Below are 20,860 nucleotides of genomic sequence, written 5' to 3' on the forward strand. Positions count from 1 at the left end.
GGGAGGGGGGCAGGGTTAGCGGTGCTGAGGGGGGTTAAAGGCGTTTTAAAAATATCAATCGGGCGCGATGCGAGGGAGGGAGGCGAGCGGCCCTGCCGTGCCGGCGCGCTTCGCTTGCCCTTGTTCGAGGAGAGGGAAACTGACCCGCGGCTGCCGGCGTGCGCCGCTCCTCTGCCGCCAGCGCTTCCCCACGGCGGCGGAGCGGCTGCCCTGAAAAACAAGTAACAGTAAAACGTGAGAAAAAGAAAAAAAAAAAAATCCTCGTGCTGCAGAGTCACCTTTCGCTTAGTTTTTGTCGGAAACTTGAATACATTTTTGCGTTTAAACAGCGTTAGTCGCATTGTGAAGAAGAGGAGGGTGGAGATCGTGCCGTAGGAAAATATAACAACTTGTCTTGCAACTTTTAGCGTTTCCCACTTTTGATGCGTGTTACCCGCCAGGTTTAGGAGCGTAAAGATAATCTGTCAACGCTTTTTTCTTTTTTTTTTTTTTTTTTTTTTTCTTTTTGACCCAGAATTAAAATAGCCCGATGGTATATATTTCAAAGATTGTAGCTGCGCTTTATTTTAATAGATTGCAGTTATAGAAGATAGACACCCAGGAGATTTTGCCTTTCGCCATGGCTCAGTTTGGAGGACAGAAGAATCCCCCTTGGGCTACTCAGTTTACAGCCACTGCAGTATCTCAGCCAGGTCAGTTTACATATCACTTAATGTTTGAACCCTGACATCTAGTAGATTTGGAGATTCCGTAGCTGGGTATGCAGTTAAGAGTGGCGCCGTGCTAACTTATTTAAATTCTATTTAAATGGTTTGTGTGGGGAGTTTTTTACACTATAGAGACATTAAAGATCATTGCTTAATACTAGCTGTTGGGTTGGGTTGGTTTTTGTTTTTTGGTTTTTTTTTTTGTAAGGGGTGATAAGTAAAATCCCAGGTGAATCAGTAGACAACGTATCGAGTTACTCGTATCCAAAGATCTGTAAATCAAATTACATTTCACCAAATTGCATTGCTCTAGATTAAATAATAACAGTACTAATAAGGCATTACAGATATTTTAAGTGCTGCCTGAGTTTCATTTCCAGGGCAGCCTAAATCAATGTTTACAAAGTATTTTGCCATTATTAATATATTGGACATACTTCACATAGTGAAGAGGTTTCTCAGATTTGTTACTTGGGTGGGGAGTTGTTTTTGGGTTGTTTTTTTTTTTTTTTTAATAATGCTAAGTTAGAACTCAAGGATCACTGTAACCACAGAAGTTAGCAGAAGGTGGGAATGCCTGCCATTCTTTGGAGGTGCGTGTTTGGTGGAGGAGGGAAAAGAACAAATCTTTCTCCTAACTCAGTTTTATTTCCCGAAGTGACTCTTCCATCTCCAGTTTTTCCTTTGGGCACTGGTCCAATCTGAGTGCATATCCTCAGGGAACTGCCACGCCCCCTTCCCCCACGTGTTTCACGTACTTGGTCCCAGTGTGCCTTTTCCTCCATGCCCATTCGGTCCCACTTTCTACCTAAACCGTTGCTGTACCTAACCAGCTGCCTACAAGCAGTTTTTCACTGTTTCTCTGAATAGTTCACACTTCCCTTATCCAAGTGGCACTACTCTCTTTCTCCAAGAAATTTCTTAACAGCTGGAAAGGGTTGGTATTGGCAACATGGGAGAGACAGACTTTGCTTTTGATTCTTGTGTCTGACTGGGTGATACCTTGGAACGACCAAAGGGTGGTGGCATCTAGGCTGGAGTATTCTTGATACGTTGGCTGATGTGACAGCTAGCGCATCAAGAGTAGCGGTGGAAGACTGGTGGCCAGCTCCGTGTCACATTTCAGAGGGAAAGCTGCGTAAAACTTGCTGAAAGGGGGGAGCTGGCAGCCATCTTAGACCTTGCTGAGCTAGGACCAGAAGGGGGCCCTGGAGAAGAGGTGGATGGAGCAAGGCCACTGGAAGCACACACCGGCTTCTTAACCATTTTCTTATTCCTATGACTCTGCCCTTGGTTAGCCTACTTCTGAGCCTCCTTAAATTAAATCAAGTGCAAAATTTAATTGGGGTAGGACTGGTCAGCATCAGTTGCTGTGAGAGATTTTTCATCTGCTCAATGAGGACAGTATCTCCAGGGATTTTTGACTGTTCATCTGATCCAGCAGCACCTGACTCAAACATGAGAGCCATTAAAGAGTAACATTTGATTGCATTTTTGCCTTCTTCCTGTGCTAGTTCCACCTTCCTTCATGTTCCTAGTGTTCCTCTTCACACTGTAGTATCTTCTCTCCAGTATCACTGAAGGCATTTAGCTCCTTGTGTCTTTCTGTGCAGTCCTCTCTCCTATTCCTGCTGCAATACACAATCACAGTGTCTGTGTCCTGTTTCTTCCCTGTCTGTACTACTGAATCCAGTCCCCTGGATTCTACTGCTCAGCTTCTGTTTTAGTATCTATGTACATTCTTGTTCTCCTGCGCTTTTTTTTTTTATTTGGAACTCTGTTTTATAATGATTTATAATACAGAGCACAGGGAACTTCTTTTACCAAGTATGCCTTGCTCTTTGGCACTGCTGAGAGCTGAAGAACAGTGTTTACCGTTGAACTGCGGCTAAGTAGTCACTCTGCATGCACCTTTCAACGTGAAGTTGCAACTGTCCTGTTAGGTTGCTTGCCTGATGAAGAGAGATGCTGTCAGTGCTCAGGCATGCTGACTAGCATGTACTAGTCCTCACCCGGGGCTGTGCTCAAGAAAGTTACACAGATTGCCTTACCCTTGTGAATCTCAGTGTTCATTAACAGCTTTTAAAAAAAACTACATTTACCAATTTTTAATATATTTTCAGAGGATTGGCCAAAGGTGTTACATGTATTTATGCATGCCAGCTGTTTTTATCCAAGTGTTAGGTTCCTCCTCCAGAGCATGAAGTTGCTTGGGAGAAGAGATCTTGATTTTTCTAACACAAGCAGCATGATATTCCTAAGCTGTAGTCAAAAGTGTTGAGTGATGGTGTTAAAACCCCAGTTAGATAATTGCAAAAAGGTCATTTCAGGAGGGTTTTTTTGTGTTACTGACTTGCATCCTGTTTCGGCCATCCCTGGTGAAGAAGTAACCATATGAGTTAAGGCTCTTAATCACTAAGGTGTGACACGCTAAGGCAGTTGTAAAGTGACATGCTGTGTAATGAAGGGTTCCTGGGATCCCTTTGGGATAGCTTACTAATTACTGTCTGTGCCTGTGGTATTAGAAGAGACGTGGGTAATTCCAGGTGCCAGCAAAGATCTGTGTGTGAAGAGAGACTCCTACTTGTAACGCAGTGAATTTTTTTCTCTACTCTTTGTCTCATGGTTTTGTGCATTGCATGACTAAAACTAGAATAAAATCCCTGCTATACTGGTTAAGTATTGTTAAAGCATAAGTTAAATCATGCCTACAAGTTTCAAAAATATATATATATATAAAATTCCTAGATGGCACAGATTGCTTTTTGCCAGTACTCTTTATACTCGCATAGTGATGTGCAAGTAAAGGGTTGCCTCCTATTATTTCAGCTATTAATTTTTGACACGTCTTTGGTTTGTATCGCAGTGCTTGGCATATGTTGTTTTCAGGATGCAGAGCGAAGCCCGTTCTTATAGAACTGTAGTCAAGGGGAGGTCCTAGCTATGCTGCGTTCTGGCTGATGAGTGTTGTTGGCTTTGCTATATGAAGATTTCATTGCATTAGAGTGAAGAACAGTGCACCTGATGAAAGTAAAAGAGTGACTGAAGCTCAGTGTCTTGTTGCTGCTGGTGGTCCCTGTGAGGCGACTAAAGACAAGTGTAAGAATACGACAAGCATGTAGTGGCACGCAGAGCCAGTAAGAAATAGTAGCTGATGCACAGTTTGCTGGCTTGCTGTAAACGGATGTCCTGTGATAAATGCACTGAGCCTACTTTCTATTGTCTGCCTGTTAAAAGGAAATTTTTTTTGGAGTAGGTTGTATGGCGTTTGTATTGCAAGTGTGGTAAGCTTGAAGAAACTTAAAAACCCAGGGACCCAAACCCACAATTTCTGACAACCGTGAAAAGCATCCAAAGCCCTGGAGAGGTTACTCCTTTACTGTAATCCAGATAAATCTACATGACTTACCAAGGAGATATATGTAGCTATGTACTTTGAAGATGTTTCCCTAATCTTAAAGGAATTTAGAAGTAGCAAGAGAGACTACTAAATATTGTATTTTTGCTTGCTACAACAGAAACTTCTGTTACCTAGAAAGATGCTTCTCCTGCAGCCTAGGACTCTAATTTCTATCCAAGCCCTTTCAGATGGATGTGCCATGCAGTGTTTGGTGCCAGTGGAAGTTGTTTAGACTGCATTTGAAGGAAGGCGTCTCCATCACTGTACTTACTGAGATCATTACAAATCCTAAGAAGCTATTGTTTGTCACTGCAGATGCTTGTGGCCAATAGTAATAATATTATGGCAGTCGGATGACAATTCCATGCTCAGTCTGCAATTCATTCTGTCTCTTGTTTTTCTGTGTGATTTTTTTTTTTTCCTTTTCCCTTTTTTTTTTTTTTTTTTTTTAACTAGTAATGCAAACACAGTCACCTGCTTAATCGGCGCCTGTTTGACCGAGCTGAGTACATAGATGAAAGGCAGTCAAATTAAACTCCTGGAGTACTTCAGGGCAAATCAGTAGGAACAAGATACAGCTTTGAAAAACTTGTTACTACACCTGTTAGCCTGTGAGAGGATCTCAGCAGTCTTTTGTCTTTGCCCTTTGTTAATAAGTTGATCTGCAGTGTTGTAGATGATATGATACCCAGTTAATATTAAATGCTCATAAAGTTATTTCAGAAGTGCAATTTATTTGTACAAAATGGGATAAGAGTCTTAGGATGGGTTGGGAATTTTTTGAGATAATTATGGTTTATGCTGAAAGGGAAATTGTCACAATAGAAACTGAAGAGTGGAATAACCCCCAGATCTGTTTTTTTGAGCAAGCATGTTAATATTTTTGTGGGTATCCTTAGTACAAAAAGTAGGAGAGAACTTGTGAAACTTGCTCGATGATGCTTCCCAGCTCCATCCTCCTGTCTTGGTACAACATTAGAATAGAACAATAGCTAATGTAGTCAAACAGATTCAAAGATAATAGCATGAGGGGAATCTGTGCACTAACAGGAATTTCTGCTCAGCATTTGGGAGGGGAGAAAGATTAATGCATTGGTTATTTGCCTTGAGTGAGCCAGTAAGGTAATGCAGCTGAGAAAAGTGAAAGTTGTCCCAGGATGCAGCAGCAAAGCACTTCCTGGAATACTTAGGTAACAATATTTGATAAAGACCATAGTGATGGTGATTATTTTCACTGTTCTTGCATATTTCTTTCATGTTTCATTCCAAAACTGTAAGATAATCAGTGCCATCAGCTTGTTTTCTGAAGGGTGTACTCTGCTGGAAAGAACAGCATGGTAGAGGGGATTACCTCATTCGGGATCTGTTGAGCTGGTTACAGCATTTTTGTGTATTCTATGGTGATCATCACCAACTACAAGAAATCTCTTACTGCATCCCTGAGTCAGGAATGATGGCTTCATTTTGGATCAGTAAGAACGGTGTGGAGCACAAACTGCAGGAAGAATACTGTAAACCTGTTCTTCATTTCATTGTGCCTCTTTAATGGCTTTGGAGGAGAAAGGAACCCCATTCAACTCGAATGTTCTTCAGTCCTGAAGGTGGCTGGCTGACCTGTTTTTGCTGGCAATACGTTTCCCTGACAAGTTTCCCTTTGGTTTTATTTAAACCTGTGGACTAGATTGATAGCTTAATGAAGTGATATTTGATCACGCGGCTGCAGATAACTTTTTTAAAAACTCTTGCCAAAGAGAGAGGAGGTTTCCAGATACGTTTGCAGTTATTCACACAGTCTTGGATTGTGCAGGGCTCCGTGTTCCTAAAAGTTCTGTCTGTAAGGCTTAAGCATACCTTGTTAGGAAATACTGCATGCATAAGAAGCATAGCATGTGGATAGCTGCTTCTCATGATTTGTCTAGTCATCTGCAGTGAATTAAAAGCTGACATGACAATAAAATAAACTAATTTTTCCTTCCAGGCAGTTTGAGTCTGGGCAGCCCAAGCCCTTCCTAGTAAGAGCTGGAGAGAGCTTGACTTGGTCCCTTTATACAAGGGGATGGATTAAACTCCCTGTTGTTATAAGGCTGTTCTTTCTCTACCCACCCCCACTTCTACAAAATCCGGCTCTCTTGGGGACAAAGACAGTACTGAGTGAAGCGAAGCCTTGTGCCTTTCCAGAGGACACGTTCCGTAAGCCTCTGTTTCGTAGCTGCTATTGCAGTAAAGATTTCTTTTGCCCTCAGATAGAAGGGAATATATTAATTCATTTACAGAGCAACAGTCTACGTCGAGCTCATCCAAAACCTGAAATACATTCAAGAAAGGATACAGTGTGTGTATGTGGTGGGAGTGGGCGCAGATGGGGATGACAGCTACTAGAGCTATAATATCATGAGCAACTTGAGTAAAGGACGTTAAGTAGTCTCTATGCCTTTGCTGTGGTGTACTATTTGTAAATAAACTTAGAAGATAAGTTAGTCAGGCGTGATCCTTTATCTTGAATATTGGAATTGGATTTATCTGCTTCATGAGCTTGACTCGGGAGGGAAGCATCATGTCCTGCATCTAGGATAACTGAGAAACCTTGGCTGTTTAAAGTTCCTCTTTGTGCTTATTGTGTGCGTTCTCTTTTCAGCTGCTCTTGGTGTACAGCAGCCGTCGCTGCTTGGAGCCTCTCCTACAATATACACCCAGCAGACGGCATTGGCAGCGGCAGGCCTAACTACACAAACGCCAACGAACTATCAGCTAACTCAGACAGCTGCTTTACAGCAGCAAGCTGCAGCTGCAGCAGCTGCGCTACAGCAGGTAAAGAAAAAGGAGCATTTGCTGTTAACTTTCATATGCTGTGTGAACTTTAGCAGTGTAAAACAGTGGCTTTGTAAAGCTAAAGTATCCAGGAGAAAAGCAGAATGGGAAATGGTGAACATTGCAGTATAAACCTATGTAAAAAACAGTGACATTACGTCTACAGCTATCCATAGTTGTAATAATCTGTGAAGGCGGGCATTTTGGCTATGGCGGTGCTGACTTTTAGCTGTAGAAAGCCTTTTGGGAAAAGGAGTTTTGCTGCACCTAAACTGAGAATCTCAAGTTCCAAATATCTTCCATCATTATATGCATCCTTAACAGCATTTTGCATCATTTCATACTGTGCCCTAGATACTGTGTAAATGTCAGGCTTAACAAAAATTGCTGATTTTAGCTAGAAAGAGTACATCAGAGTCTGCTCCAAAGGCTAATGATATTTTCTATGAAAGTAATATATGTTGATACTATTAGTTATGTTTTGTATTGTTAAATGTGAATAGTTTGTCTAAAACTTGCTTAGCAGATAACTTGTATTTGGTATTATTGGAGTAACAATACTTCCTGTTTATGAGATATTTTGCTTTTATCTGTTTCAGCAATATTCACAACCTCAGCAGACTCTCTATAGTGTACAGCAACAGGTTTGTCTGATTCTTACTGTGTACATCACAAATAACTTGAAAAAATATGTTGATTATGTGTCTCATAGGATTTGTCTCCGAAATCATCCTCAAATAGAAAGTTGTTAAAGAAAATAAGTAATATTTTTTTTGTAGTGAAAGAGAGCTTGAAGTTCATAAACCTGGAGAGACATATGCAGAATGGAAGCCTGTGTACCTTCATGCAAAAAGGAAATTTTAAAATACATACTATTCCATGTGTATACGATTCCTGCTAAACTTTGCTCTAAACAGGGCCATGTATTTTAACTGCTGGAAAGATGCTGTCCAAAAAAAGTTCCATTTACTTTTTTTTTTTTTTAATGGTCTTTGAACTTAACAGGATTTTGAAAAAGAATAAAAGGACATGGAAATGAGAGGCCTAAGCTTCTCCAGCTGCCAAAACTTTTTTTTTTGGTATTGCTATTAACTTTCAGTTACAAAAACCTCAGCATTTCTGCTTAGCGAATAAACCTGGATTATACAATCTTGAAATTAACTACATGAGCACAATTTTATGCATATGCAAACTGCTGAAATGACCAAACCCCAAAGGACTATTAATTGACTCAGATTAAGCAAAAACTCTTACTTGTAAAGAGGAGGTAAAATTGTACGATTTCCTTAAGCATATAAAATTAATTTATAACTTTATTTATTTTAAGTTGCAGCAACCTCAGCAGACCCTTTTAACTCAGGTTAGTTTGGTTTTATTGTTTGGTCTCCATCCCCAAACACAGATAATGCAAGAGTGCAAAGTTATGGAGTCTTGGGTAGTTTAATCTGTAAAATGAACTAATATGAATGGACCTTTTATTAGTACAGGTTTATTTTATCCAGATGTTAAAATGTGCATAGCCTTGGTTTCAGAAAATAATGGCAACCACTTTTCCTTAATTTTGAAAGGAATATGTGTGTTCATTACATTATAAATTTTTTGGTTTGAACTTCAAGTGTTCCGTTGTTTTGCAGTAAGTAGCAAACCGGGAAAATCTTTCTTTCGCTCCCTTGAGAAGGAATTTAACTTTCTGTGTTAACAATATTGCAGTGTGTTTATAGAGGTTTAAAAAGAATCCTCCTGAGCTTGGCAGATTTAAAACACATAACCACTTAACACTGTGTAAGTTGCTCTAGTTCCTTTTTCATTTAACCTTCTAAACATGCTTAAAAAAGAAGGTAAAAATAGGTTACTTAATTTCATTATCTTACAGTGTTCTGCTTTTATAGAAAGGCAAGCACTTGAAGTGTTAAGGAAGGGTTCCTGTTAGCCTCACCCTTTACTGACCTCCAACGCTACGGTTGGGATATAAACAGAGAATAATCTCTTAAGGACGTATTCCTAGCAAAGTTAGCAACTGATCTCCTCTTTAGGCCCACTATACAGGTTACCTGTGAACAATAATGTGATCATTTCTTTTTTTTTTTTTTTTTCCCTTCCCCACACCCCCGACAATGTGCGTGTTTTGGGGTAGTTGACTTTTAAAAAAGAAAAGGATAAAGAAAGCCAGTCTTCGTTCAAAGTAGGAAAAAAAGTCATCTAAAAAACCACAAACCAACCAACTTCTACATTCTGAAAATCTCTATTCAGAGTAATTGCTTTAGAGACATTTTAAACTCCTGTTTACATGGGTAAAGGAACTGTTCCTTGAGGTATGTCAGCTAGTTACAAGATTTATAGTTTACTGTATTTTGCTTACAGCCAGCTGTTGCACTACCTACCAGTCTTAGCCTGTCTACTCCTCAACCGGCAGCCCAGATAACTGTTTCTTATCCAGCACCCCGGTCAAGTCAACAGCAAACCCAACCACAAAAGCAGCGTGTCTTCACTGGGGTAGTTACTAAACTGCATGATACGTTTGGTTTTGTGGATGAAGATGTCTTTTTTCAACTCAGGTAAGATGTAAATACTTCCCTGCACTGTGATACCCTCACTAAATAAAAGGTTTAGAGTATTGCATTCTAATTCTGTTATTCCGTTGATAGTGCCTGCAGTTAGTATGTTTTTTTTCTGTAAAAACTGAAAGTCAGATGGTCAATTAAGTTAATAGACACTAAATCTGAGTTCCTTTGTGTGAATTTTTGAGTTTTCTTAATGCAAATCCCAAAGCTATGAGACTCAGAAGGTATTAAGTTCCTTATAATAGGAAATTGCAGAATCTGTGGGTGATTAAATGCATATAATTTGCATTATATGCATAATCTGCCTATCTTAACTCATTGCTGTTTAGGGAACTTTTGCTTTTGAGCCAAAGATGGGAATTAAATTCCTGTGCATACTCTGAACTGAAGTAGATAGTACTTTCCTTGAATTTGGGGGTAGATGCTGTTCCTGTAAGCTTTTTTAATTAACTTTCTCTGAATTTTAAATGTAACTTGTAAATGTAAAACTAGTTAAATAAGCCTCTCACAATATATTTTCTGTCATGTTTGCAGTGCTGTTAAAGGAAAGACACCTCAGGTGGGTGACAGAGTTTTGGTAGAAGCTACTTACAATCCTAATATGCCATTCAAATGGAATGCACAAAGGATCCAGACGCTTCCAAATCAGGTATGTGGAGTTACCCAGTGTAACTTTGACTGCTCCTGATTCACACTCACTCACGACTCATTTTCTCTTCTGCTGTTAGAACCAGACGCAAGCTCAACCATTACTGAAGACCCCTCCGGCAGTTCTTCAGCCCATTGCACAGCAGACTGCATTCAGTGTTCAGGCACAGCCGCAGCCACAGTCCTTGTTGCAGGCACAGATATCAGCAGCTTCCATCACACCTTTGCTTCAGACGCAGCCTCAGCCATTACTGCAGCAGCCACAGCAGAAAGGTGCTCCTTCAGTGCACTAAGTTTGTTGCAGCCCTGGTGCTTAGGATGTGATTATTTTTTTTTTTTGTTAGTCAGAAGACTGGAGTAATAGTTGAAATAATACGGAAAGGACCCTATAGACTTTTCCGTTTGAATATGTATCTTCCTGCAGCTATATGCGAGGTACATTGCCTGCAAAGCTCAGGAATCACATAGTTAGTGAAATCCCCATGGACTCCTGTTCATACTAAGATTTCATAATGTGAAAGCAAATTCAATATAGTTACTATTCTGACACTTTCACAGACAAGTTGAGGAGTTGAAACATTAAAGGCAGTGTAGTTCTTCAGCATCTGTTCAACAAGATCAGGTTTCACACAGTTGTATTGTTAAAACTATCATTTCTATATTTGTGTTTTATTTATTTCAGTTAGCCAAGTTGCTATTTGAGAGAAGAAACACTGCCGAACATGGCAAATTGAAAAAAAAGGTTGTTGTGGGGTCACTTGAACTTTTAAGTGGCTGAAGAATCAGTGATAGGATTGATAATAAGATAAAATTAAGACTTTTCTTACCCACAGTAAAAGCAAGGGGAGAAGAATAAGTTTTATGTTTTCTTTAATTCAATCAGGAGGTACTATATCTACATTAAAACAAATTACTTTTCCAGGAAAAGGCTTAGCTATTTACAGTGATAGCTTCTATGTGCCTAGATTATATTAGCTTCCATCTTAAGAAGATGCTTTTAAACCGGTTTCACTTACTAGAGTCTCAGATTGTATCAGTGAAGAAAAGCATAGGTGTCCTGAGTTTCTGGAGGAGGTGTTATTAGTAAGTAGTATTATTTGACTCTACATTTAGTTTAGAAAATGTACACAAGTGAAACAACTGTAAAGCAGCAATGTTTGTAAAGTGTAGGTAGTTGCCCACTACTATGTATTGATCTTGTAAATTTTGTTTCAGGTGGTTTGTTACAGCCCCCTGTTCGTCTAGTTTCACAGCCTCAGCCAGCTCGGAGGTTAGACCCCCCATCCAGATTTTCTGGGAGAAATGACAGAGGAGGAGACCCTATGCCAAACCGAAAAGATGACAGGAGGTATGTTGTAGAAGATTAGACTGTAATCAAAGCATTCCTTAAAAACCTGTCTTCAGACAGAGCTGAGCTTCTTGCTCCAGAATGAGTCAGTGATACACACAAGTGTCCGTACAGTTAGATATTAATGAAGAGTTCTTGCCTATCTGAAATGAAGGAATTGCATAATCAGTTTGTCTTAGAAAGAGACAGTATGCTGAAATAAACTATGGGGAACTTCCCTCCTTTTTGTGAGTCATCTCTGACAGGTCTAGCTTCTGTTGTGCTAGAAACCATTTAGTGTTACCAGCATGCAAAAATATTTCTATCTTGTGTGCATTTTTTTTTTTTTAAGTCGTGAAAGAGAACGAGAGAGGCGTAGGTCCCGGGAAAGATCACCCCAGAGAAAACGCTCCAGAGAGAGATCGCCTAGACGAGAGAGGGAGAGGTCGCCTCGAAGACCACGACGTGTTGTTCCTCGTTACACGGTTCAGTTCTCCAAGTTTTCATTGGACTGGTATGTTTATAGTGCCAGATATTTACCTAGATCTCAGTTTAATTGTGGGTACAGATTACTGTGAGCCATGTCAACACACGTGGGTATAGTGAGTGTTAAATGATTATCTTAACTTTAAAGAAAGATTAAATATGTAGTGGCTGAGAACCCTGTATGATAAACTTTTTCTAGGTTCTTTTTATTTTTGAATGCTACTGCAAAATACCTTTATAACCCTGTTTAATTAAATATTCCCTAATACACAGACACCTTAATCAGAAGAGTTTAGTAGTTGCTTGTTTTTAAACGTCAATTCATGACACTCTAACTTAAAGATATTGTTCTTTAAGTTCTATATATGCAGTTTTAAATATACCATGGTTGTATTTCCAATTAATATACCTCTTAATTACGTGCTTTATTAATGATTCTTTTGTTGCTGTATCTTTCAAATGATGTTGTTTATTTCAGCCGTAGCTGTGATATGATGGAGCTGAGGAGGCGCTACCAGAACTTGTATATCCCAAGCGATTTCTTTGATGCTCAGTTTACATGGGTGGATGCTTTTCCTATGTCTAGACCATTTCAGCTGGGAAACTACTGTAATTTCTACGTAATGCATAGAGAAGTAGATCCTATAGATAAAAACGCTGCTGTCCTTGATCCACCCGATGCTGATCATCTATACAGTGCAAAGGTTTGTACAAGTTTCCATTATTATGACTACTTGTTAGGATTTTTTTTTTTTTACTGATAGGGTGAAAAAGTGAGTATAACTGAACTGAAAATATTCTACAGGAATTTGAGCAAAATACAGTGTTTAAAACTTTAGTAAAGAGCTCGTATGTAGACCTTGAGGAATCATGACTGAAATTCAGTTTTTCTGTTTCTAGAGCTGTCCTAAACCTTGTTTTTACTGAGGTCTCTTCCATTCTCTGCACCCAGTTGCACTGATCTGATTATAGGAAAGAAATCCAGCTCCTGCAAGATCTCTGAATGTCCTTATTGGGCAATTCATTCTGAACAGTTAATGGAGCCCCTTTTTTTTTTAATTTCAGTTATCCTTTCTGTGCAGTGTGTGCTGTTCCATTTAGTGATGTTTTCTTTTTTCTTCTTTCAGATTAATCTCAGTATTTATTTTCTTGAAAGTAGATTGAGCATATTGGGATTATCTGAATGTCAAAAAATGCTGCATTAAGGGCTGTAATGATGTATAAAAGACCTCAGTGTCAAAACATCTTCCTAATACCCGTTCCCTTTGAAAGCGCTCTCATTAAAATAGGCCTGAGATTTCTAGGTCAATCTGTTTTAGAAGTATTTGAAGTTAAAGATAGGTTTAGAAATAAAACTGCCTTTAACCCCTGTGTTTCTGAAAGACTTGACTTTACTTGCCTTCTGTGTATAAAAACTTTGAAGCCTTGGCTCAAGTATCAGACATACTGGTTTTTTCAGTCTGTTGATGCAGAACAAGAGCTCTCTTTCAGAAGATAAAGCTTCAAAATATATTCAGTAACTGAGGAGTAACCTCCTGTTTTGTAATATTAACCTGTTTAGGATATAAAGCAACCTTGTTAGATTTGACTGAGCCAACAGGGTGCCTTGAGGATGCAGATGAATGTTTGTTGGTCAGTTCTCTTGTGATTGTGACAAAATGGAAGGAGTCAGTTACTGAAACCAGAAATGTACTTGATGTGCTTCTTGGCGTAGAGTATTTGGCATATAGTGATAACATGTGAAGTGTGTTGCTTTTATATGCTTTCAGTTGTTTTTTTTTTAAAAAAGATCACACATTGCCTCCATATGGGATGGGGGAAAATTGGTCCTTGGCAGACATTTTAACACTCAGTTATACAATTTTACTTTACCTCGTTCTGATTCTTTGTGACATTAAGGAGAAAGTACTGGTATGTTTGTGTTTGCAAGTTGTGGTCATTGTTTGCCTGTCATAGTGGGAGACCTTCACAAGCCTGCTCTGACTTACACAACAGGTGATGTTGATGGCTAGTCCTAGTATGGAAGATCTCTATCACAAATCATGCGCTCTGGCTGAAGATCCCCAAGAACTTCGTGATGGATTTCAGCATCCTGCTAGACTTGTAAAGGTAAATATGCTTCAATGCCAGACACTTTTGGCAATGAAGGTTGGTTATAGAGCTTTAAAATATTTGTCGATAAGGGAGGTGTTTCTAGGCAGCTAAATGGTGGCTTCATTTTTCCTCTGAAGAGACCTAGTTTATATGTGAGTTGTTTTTCCAGTTTATAAGAGTGCCATCTTTACCACTTTCGTATTTACTGCTTTCTTCAACTTAGTCAAATTCAGACAATAGATACTTGGAGAAACTTATATTAACTACATAATAATTAACTCTGTTAGCCTTTTTTCACAAGCACTTAGGCTTTTTTTTAAGGGCTCAGCTGTGAAAAGAATACAAATGAAGCAACAGTTAAGTAAACATTCTATTAAGTGGAATCTCACTGTTGTTAAACTGAACAACCTGTAAGTGCTATGGTGTTTCAGGATTACACAGACTTGTTTTCCAATTAAAATGCATCATCTTAGAGCAAATGGGAGTACTTGAATTTTGAGATGTAATGCTCTTGTGATCTTATATTTTGTAGCTTTGCTTTATCACTTTTAAGCAGGAACGTCTATAAGTGTATATCGGAATTAAGATACCATTTAAATTAGTATCTGTTTGTCTTTTGCGTTAGAAAGCATTTAATTACAAAGGAACAAGCCTATACGAATAAAGAAACTTGATGGAAAGTCTTGCAAACAAGAATGAGTGATGATGTTTTAAACCTATTCCATTTCTGAAATACGCTGTGGAAAAAAATAACTGAACTCTTTCTTGACCGACTTTCATTTTCAGATTTCAAAATGATGTGACAGTTTACTCACGGATTTCAGTGTGTATGCGCTATGAAATATTCTTTGCACTTTGGGAAAATGACTCTTTAACCCCTAGTAGGGGAACATTCAGAAGACTCTTTTTGTCTAGTTTTTAGTGGGTATGAAAGGCAAAGATGAAGCTATGGCTATTGGAGGACACTGGTCCCCATCACTGGATGGACCTGATCCAGAAAAGGACCCTTCCGTGCTGATAAAGACGGCTATTCGTTGTTGCAAGGCTCTTACAGGGATTGACTTAAGTGTGTGCACACAATGGTAAGTACCGTATTGCAAAGCAAAGTACGCTGTAGAATTACTTGTCTCTTACCAGAAGTTTAAAAAACAGATGGAAAAACCTCTTTCTGTGACGGCTGTTCTTGGTAGTGCAGGTAAACTATTCAAAGGATGTTCTGTTTTGTAATAAGCTTGATTGGTGCCAACTGTGCTGAATACTGCATTAAGAACTAATTAAAAATTCTGGATTTATTTTGACATGTTATGCTGTAATTTTTTTAATGAATGTGCGTTGAAAATATTTTTCATTTTGTGCATAGCTGGAGAAGATCGTCAAGAGAACTTCATTTCATTGTTCTTTTGTTATAAATAAATAGCCGTTCGTTATATGGCCATATTTTCTCTTGATGAATTTTTGTCTTGTGTTAACACTCATTGTGGTTGTAGTAATACCAGGGAAGTCTATTGTATGCTGAATTTAAAGTGCTTCAGCAACTTTTATTTGCACCTTAAATCTATGTGTGCTAAACAACAAGTTATATAAAAAATAATCTTGTTGGATTTTGTCCCTTTGAATTGTGATACCTTTTTACAAATGTGCCAAAAGAGAAAATATGGCTTCCATAATTTTTTTCTTTAGATAAACTTCAAGGTCTTGCAGCAAAGTTTCTTTACTTGATGTGCTACAAGTGATCTAGGCTCTTTAAAATGTATTGTAGAATTTTTTTTCCAACATGCTTCTTCCCTTGCAACAGGTACCGTTTTGCAGAGATTCGCTACCATCGCCCTGAGGAGACCCACAAGGGGCGTACAGTTCCAGCTCATGTGGAGACAGTGGTTTTATTTTTCCCGGATGTTTGGCATTGCCTTCCCACCCGCTCAGAGTGGGAAACCCTCTCCCGAGGATACAAGCAGCAGCTGGTCGAGAAGCTTCAGGGTGAACGCAAGGAGGCTGATGGAGAACAGGCACTGAACGCTAATCCCTTTTTCTATTTCTGCTTCTCACAGGCACAGGAACACAGGCACAAAATGCACACCACATACTACACAACATACATACATAGGAGGAACATAACTGGTAACAATGACTGGTAAACCAGCTTTCAGCAGTGTAGTGAATGTTGGTTTTTATTTTTATTTCAGCTAGTTCACTAACTTTAAATGTGTATGCTGATATCACAAACGGAATTAAATTGTGCTTATGATGCGCAGAAAATTTTTTTATCATAGACGTAGTTGCTGGAATCTGGGACCAGTTGTTGAGTGAGATGCAGTTTATGAATAGCTGTCTTTAAACATTTTGCCATTTTCTAAAATTTCTAAATTCTCTCTTCTGGCCAGTTCTAATTGTGACATTTGAAATTGAACAAGCACTAGTCTGAAACATCTGAATTTCAGGCCATGTGGCTGATCAACATCTTGGAATAAGGGAAGGTCTGACTGAACAAAGAGTAATTTGGGGGATTTAAAATCTGGGGGAAGATCGCACACTGTGTGGTTAGTGGAGACCAGCAGTGTCTGTGTAACCCCAATATTCTTTGTGGTGTTGCTTATCACCCTTTTGTGTTCCACAGATCTGGCTTGTATTGGCTGAGTGGCACTGTGATCATTTATAAAGTGGTAGAATGTGTGTGTGAACTTGTCTAAATAATAACTTTAGGAGAAGACTATCTGAAACAGTTGTGACCTTGCACAGATCAGCAACAGAATTTTAAAAATAACTGAAATGCTTTCAAGCTTTCTGAATGATAATTTCTAAATTTTATTTGTCAGGACGAAGAGGAAAAGGATGATGGGGAAGCTAAAGAGATCTCCACACCTACGCACTGGTCTAAACTGGATCCAAAAACGATGAAGGTAACTAACACTTTTCATAAAATTTGGTTCCGTTGTACGCTTTCATTTTTAAGGCACAACCTGAAATATAGCTGTATATTCCCTTAGCTGAGCAAAAAGCCTTCAGTAGTGTTTTATCTTCCTTGCTGATTTTATAGGTATTAGATGTGATATCACAGCCTGCAAATGTGACTCCTGATGTTAATAAGTGAATACAGCTAATTGAAACTATTCTGAACTTTTGAACTTTGTACAATTAAAGTGTATCATGTATGATCGAATAACTGGAAAATGAAATTTCTGCAGTAATCTGGTCACATCTACTTGCATTTAAAAATGTGGGGTCTAAAATCTTTAATCTTAGTTTTCTCAAAAGGATTACTAGTAACTATTTTACTAGAGTAACATCCTTTCCCTGCCCCTGTGGAAAGTCTCTCAAAAAGTGGTTCTTTGAGAACACTATGTTAAACATAGTATGTTTTATATCAGAGTTTTTCAGTACAGATTTTAAAAAATACTGTTGACTTTTCAGTGCTCTTACTTAATTTTTACTTCACCTTTTCTGCTAATCACATGTTTTGCAATGTCACTGCTTGGTACGACTTACAGAGCTTTTGTTTACCAGGTAAATGACCTTCGCAAAGAATTAGAAAGTCGAACCCTTAGCTCTAAAGGACTGAAATCTCAGTTGATAGCTCGACTGACAAAGCAGCTGAAAGTAGAGGAACAAAAAGAAGAGCAAAAGGAGCTAGAGAAGTCTGAGAAAGAAGAGGAAGAGGAGGAGGATAGGAAATCTGAAGATGACAAAGAGGTTAGGCTTTGAACATGTTTGGTTTAAGTCTTATTTAATACATAAAATATATATGAAATTTGTTTAAATAAATATATTTTAAAAGTACAGGAATATGCCTAGTTGTGTTGGGATTTTGTAGTTCATGGATGACAGCTGGGAGCTCTCACTGTAACTTAAGCTGCTGAATTGGAACGAGGTCTTGGCAAGTTTGAATTTCTTTATATCAGCAAATTCAGCTGAAATGTGCAACTACACTAAGGGAGTCTGAATGAATGTCAGACCTTAAATGTAAGGAAAAATAAATCCCAAACTCTGCAGAAAAACTATGCTCAAGAACAGGTGAACACACATAAGATCTTAACTCCTTAAACCTACATGAAAAGCAGCCGCTTAGTTGTATTGGCCTTCAGTGGTATACAAGCCTTAGGGAATTACTGTGCAAGTGAGGGGAGGGCTGGTTCCAGGCTGTGGAAGGCTATATTGTCTCAAGCAGTCCAGTTTCTTCACATGGCTAATGGTTTCCTTAGGTTTTCTTTTCCCTTATTATGAAGCTTTAATTTTTGCTTTTGGATAAACTTCCTGTGTATTGAAGTTTCTCAGTTTTGCCATTGGTAGTTTCAGTTCTACTTTGTTTTGCTATTTCACGAGGATAAACAAGATCTCTGCAGTAAAGCCAAAGCTCAACTATGGAAAAGGGGCATAAATGTCTGAAGAACGTTTTCTGTGTTGCTTTTAAACCTGGCTTTTTGCGTACTATCTGCTAACCAGTATGGGATGATTTATGTATGTGTAAACCTTGTTGAGGGAGCAAAGGCCATGTCCTTGCTATTTCTGTCAGCTGCTACTGTCTCACACAGCTTGGATAGGCTTCAACTATCTTGGAGTTGCTTGTGACAACTTTCCTTAAGATTAGGGGAGGGAGCTTTGATTGTACTTTCACTTTTAACAAAGCACAATCTCTGCCATGACTTTTTTCCATACTCGTGACACTTTCATATTTCTGTCTGTCAGTAAGCTGTTTTGTATGTTACCTATTTTAAGCTTTTGTTTGATTGGCATCAGTTGTATCTATAGAGATTGCATTGCCCATAATCAAAAAAGCCAAGTAAATTGTCATCTGGTGATTGTTAAAGCTGTATTGGATATCTTCAGGAAAGATGAGTTATGAAGCTTTTACTCTTCCTGTGTAAGGACGAAGGCAGCTTGCTGTACTGTACAGCTCTAAAAACACCCCTAAACAAACAGAAGGCTGCTCGGGAGCCTTGACTTCTTTGCTAGCTTGCCTACCATTTCTTGAAGTGAAGTAGCTTGAGTCTTTCCAGTGGAGAGTAGAAGTGCTGCAGTCAGCACCATAAGATAGACGGAAGGTGCTTGTTGCTCTGCGGGCTAAACAGCACTGCATGTCGTGCTTTGTATTGCTCAAGTTTCCAGAAGTCTTAAGTGAGCATTTGTAGTGGACACAGTGTTTATTCTGGAAATTCTAGTCGGTGATTTCTGTCTGTGTTTTATGTTGCATTCAGCAGCTTAGGCTTTCCTTCATTTTCTTCAAAGCAGTGAGTCCTGAAAACTAATATATAGGCTGAAACTTGACGTTTGGAATATGCTGTATGGGTTTGGGGTATTTTTTCTACTTTTTAGGAAGAGGAAAGAAAACGTCAAGAAGAAATGGAACGTCAGCGGCGGGAGAGACGATATATCTTGCCTGATGAACCAGCAATCATTGTCCATCCTAACTGGGCAGCAAAGAGTGGGAAGTTTGACTGCAGCATTATGTCTCTTAGTGTTCTTCTGGACTATAGATTAGAAGATAATAAAGAACATTCCTTTGAGGTAATTTAGCTGTGCTACTTACAGTTAGCCATTGTTTCTTTTTAATTCTGTGTGATAATTGCAGTACTCTTAAATTGTGAAAGTTTATGATAACTTCAGTTAGTTTCTTTGTGCAATACTTAGAATAACTTGTCCAGTCTTTGGTACATGATTTATAATAGCAGTATAGTCACTGTATGTTATCCAGAGGAAATGCGCAGGTTTTCAGATACGGAACTGAGTTTGTAATGTATACAGCTAGTCGAGGTCCTAAACTACTGTAGTACAGGAAAGAAGCATTTTTATAAACTTGTTTAAAGTTTCCATATTCAAAGCAGATAGTAAGAAATCTGACACTACAGTAAATTCTGACATGGTGAAAGTTGGTAAGATAGTACCTCATAGCTATTTAATAATAAGTGTACACATTTTTAATATATATTTTAAAACTTTTTGTTGGTTCTCTTTTCATTCTTCTTTATATGCAGGTATCATTGTTTGCAGAACTCTTCAATGAAATGCTTCAGAGAGATTTTGGTGTCAGAATTTACAAAGCACTGATTTCTCTCCCAGAGAGGGAGGACAAAAAAGACAAAAAAAGCAAAAAAGATGAGAGAAAAGAAAAAAAAGAAGAAAAAGATGATGAAACAGATGATCCAAAACCTAAGAGGAGAAAATCTGGAGACGATAAAGACAAAAAAGAAGATAGAGACGAAAAGAAGGTCTGCAAGTAGCTCATATGAAGTACTATCCTATCTGGTTCAGTAGTGAACTTTACTTTATTACTTTCAGAAACTCAGGCCTTGTAGTGTTAGTGAATTGATTTGACTCATCGATCTATTTAAATATGCTTCAATCGTATTCAGTAATTTAAAAAATTTACATGTGTACTGGGGATATTTTAACTTTCAGCTATATCACATAGATTTGTAGTTTGTTTTTGTTTTTTTTTTTTAGTGACTAAATCTAAACATAGGCAAATTTTGAATTAATGGTAGTGAGGTTTTTACTTCTCTGGTTTTTTTAGTTCTGACTGGATAAATTTTTAGGAACTTTTGTTACAGAGGGAAGATAAAAGGAAAGATGATTCTAAAGATGAAGAAGAAACCGAAGATGACAATAATCAAGAAGAATATGATCCGATGGAGGCAGAAGATGCTGAAGACGAAGATGAAGGTATCTTGAATTATGAATTCTGTGGCTTTCAGAATTTTTTTTTTATTGCCACTGAATGTGTTTGTTCAAGCTGGGTAATGCACTGGAACTAAACAATTTAAAATTGCAATATTAGCCTAATTTTATTTTAGTAATTCTGACCAGATCTACTTAAAATGTAAGTGCCTTTATGTTA

General features: G+C 38.4%; 1 protein-coding gene and 1 non-coding gene across 2 annotated transcripts in view; both read left to right on the forward strand.

Moving 5' to 3' along the window:
- The first annotated feature begins 580 nt into the window (after window positions 1-580).
- CCAR1 (cell division cycle and apoptosis regulator 1) overlaps window positions 581-20,860 on the forward strand; it is a 29,156-nt gene continuing 8,876 nt past the window's right edge. Inside the window, exons 1-18 of the mRNA XM_086751693.1 lie at window positions 581-692; window positions 6,743-6,915; window positions 7,515-7,559; window positions 8,243-8,275; window positions 9,277-9,470; window positions 10,011-10,125; window positions 10,205-10,397; window positions 11,340-11,472; window positions 11,804-11,965; window positions 12,416-12,641; window positions 13,933-14,046; window positions 14,947-15,113; window positions 15,827-16,037; window positions 16,845-16,928; window positions 17,533-17,718; window positions 19,339-19,530; window positions 19,998-20,231; window positions 20,574-20,685. Coding sequence (XP_086607819.1) covers window positions 620-692; window positions 6,743-6,915; window positions 7,515-7,559; window positions 8,243-8,275; window positions 9,277-9,470; window positions 10,011-10,125; window positions 10,205-10,397; window positions 11,340-11,472; window positions 11,804-11,965; window positions 12,416-12,641; window positions 13,933-14,046; window positions 14,947-15,113; window positions 15,827-16,037; window positions 16,845-16,928; window positions 17,533-17,718; window positions 19,339-19,530; window positions 19,998-20,231; window positions 20,574-20,685 — 2,647 coding nt within the window. The 5' untranslated portion in view covers window positions 581-619. The remainder of the gene's footprint in view (window positions 693-6,742; window positions 6,916-7,514; window positions 7,560-8,242; window positions 8,276-9,276; window positions 9,471-10,010; window positions 10,126-10,204; window positions 10,398-11,339; window positions 11,473-11,803; window positions 11,966-12,415; window positions 12,642-13,932; window positions 14,047-14,946; window positions 15,114-15,826; window positions 16,038-16,844; window positions 16,929-17,532; window positions 17,719-19,338; window positions 19,531-19,997; window positions 20,232-20,573; window positions 20,686-20,860) is intronic.
- On the forward strand, window positions 14,729-14,792 carry LOC147600054 (small nucleolar RNA SNORD98). Its single transcript, XR_015259131.1, has one exon. It is a non-coding gene; the product is annotated as a small nucleolar RNA SNORD98 (small nucleolar RNA).

This window comes from Chlamydotis macqueenii, chromosome 7 (genome assembly GCF_036417535.1).
Source record: "Chlamydotis macqueenii isolate bChlMac1 chromosome 7, bChlMac1.mat, whole genome shotgun sequence".
In the NCBI taxonomy this organism is placed as follows: domain Eukaryota; kingdom Metazoa; phylum Chordata; class Aves; order Otidiformes; family Otididae; genus Chlamydotis; species Chlamydotis macqueenii.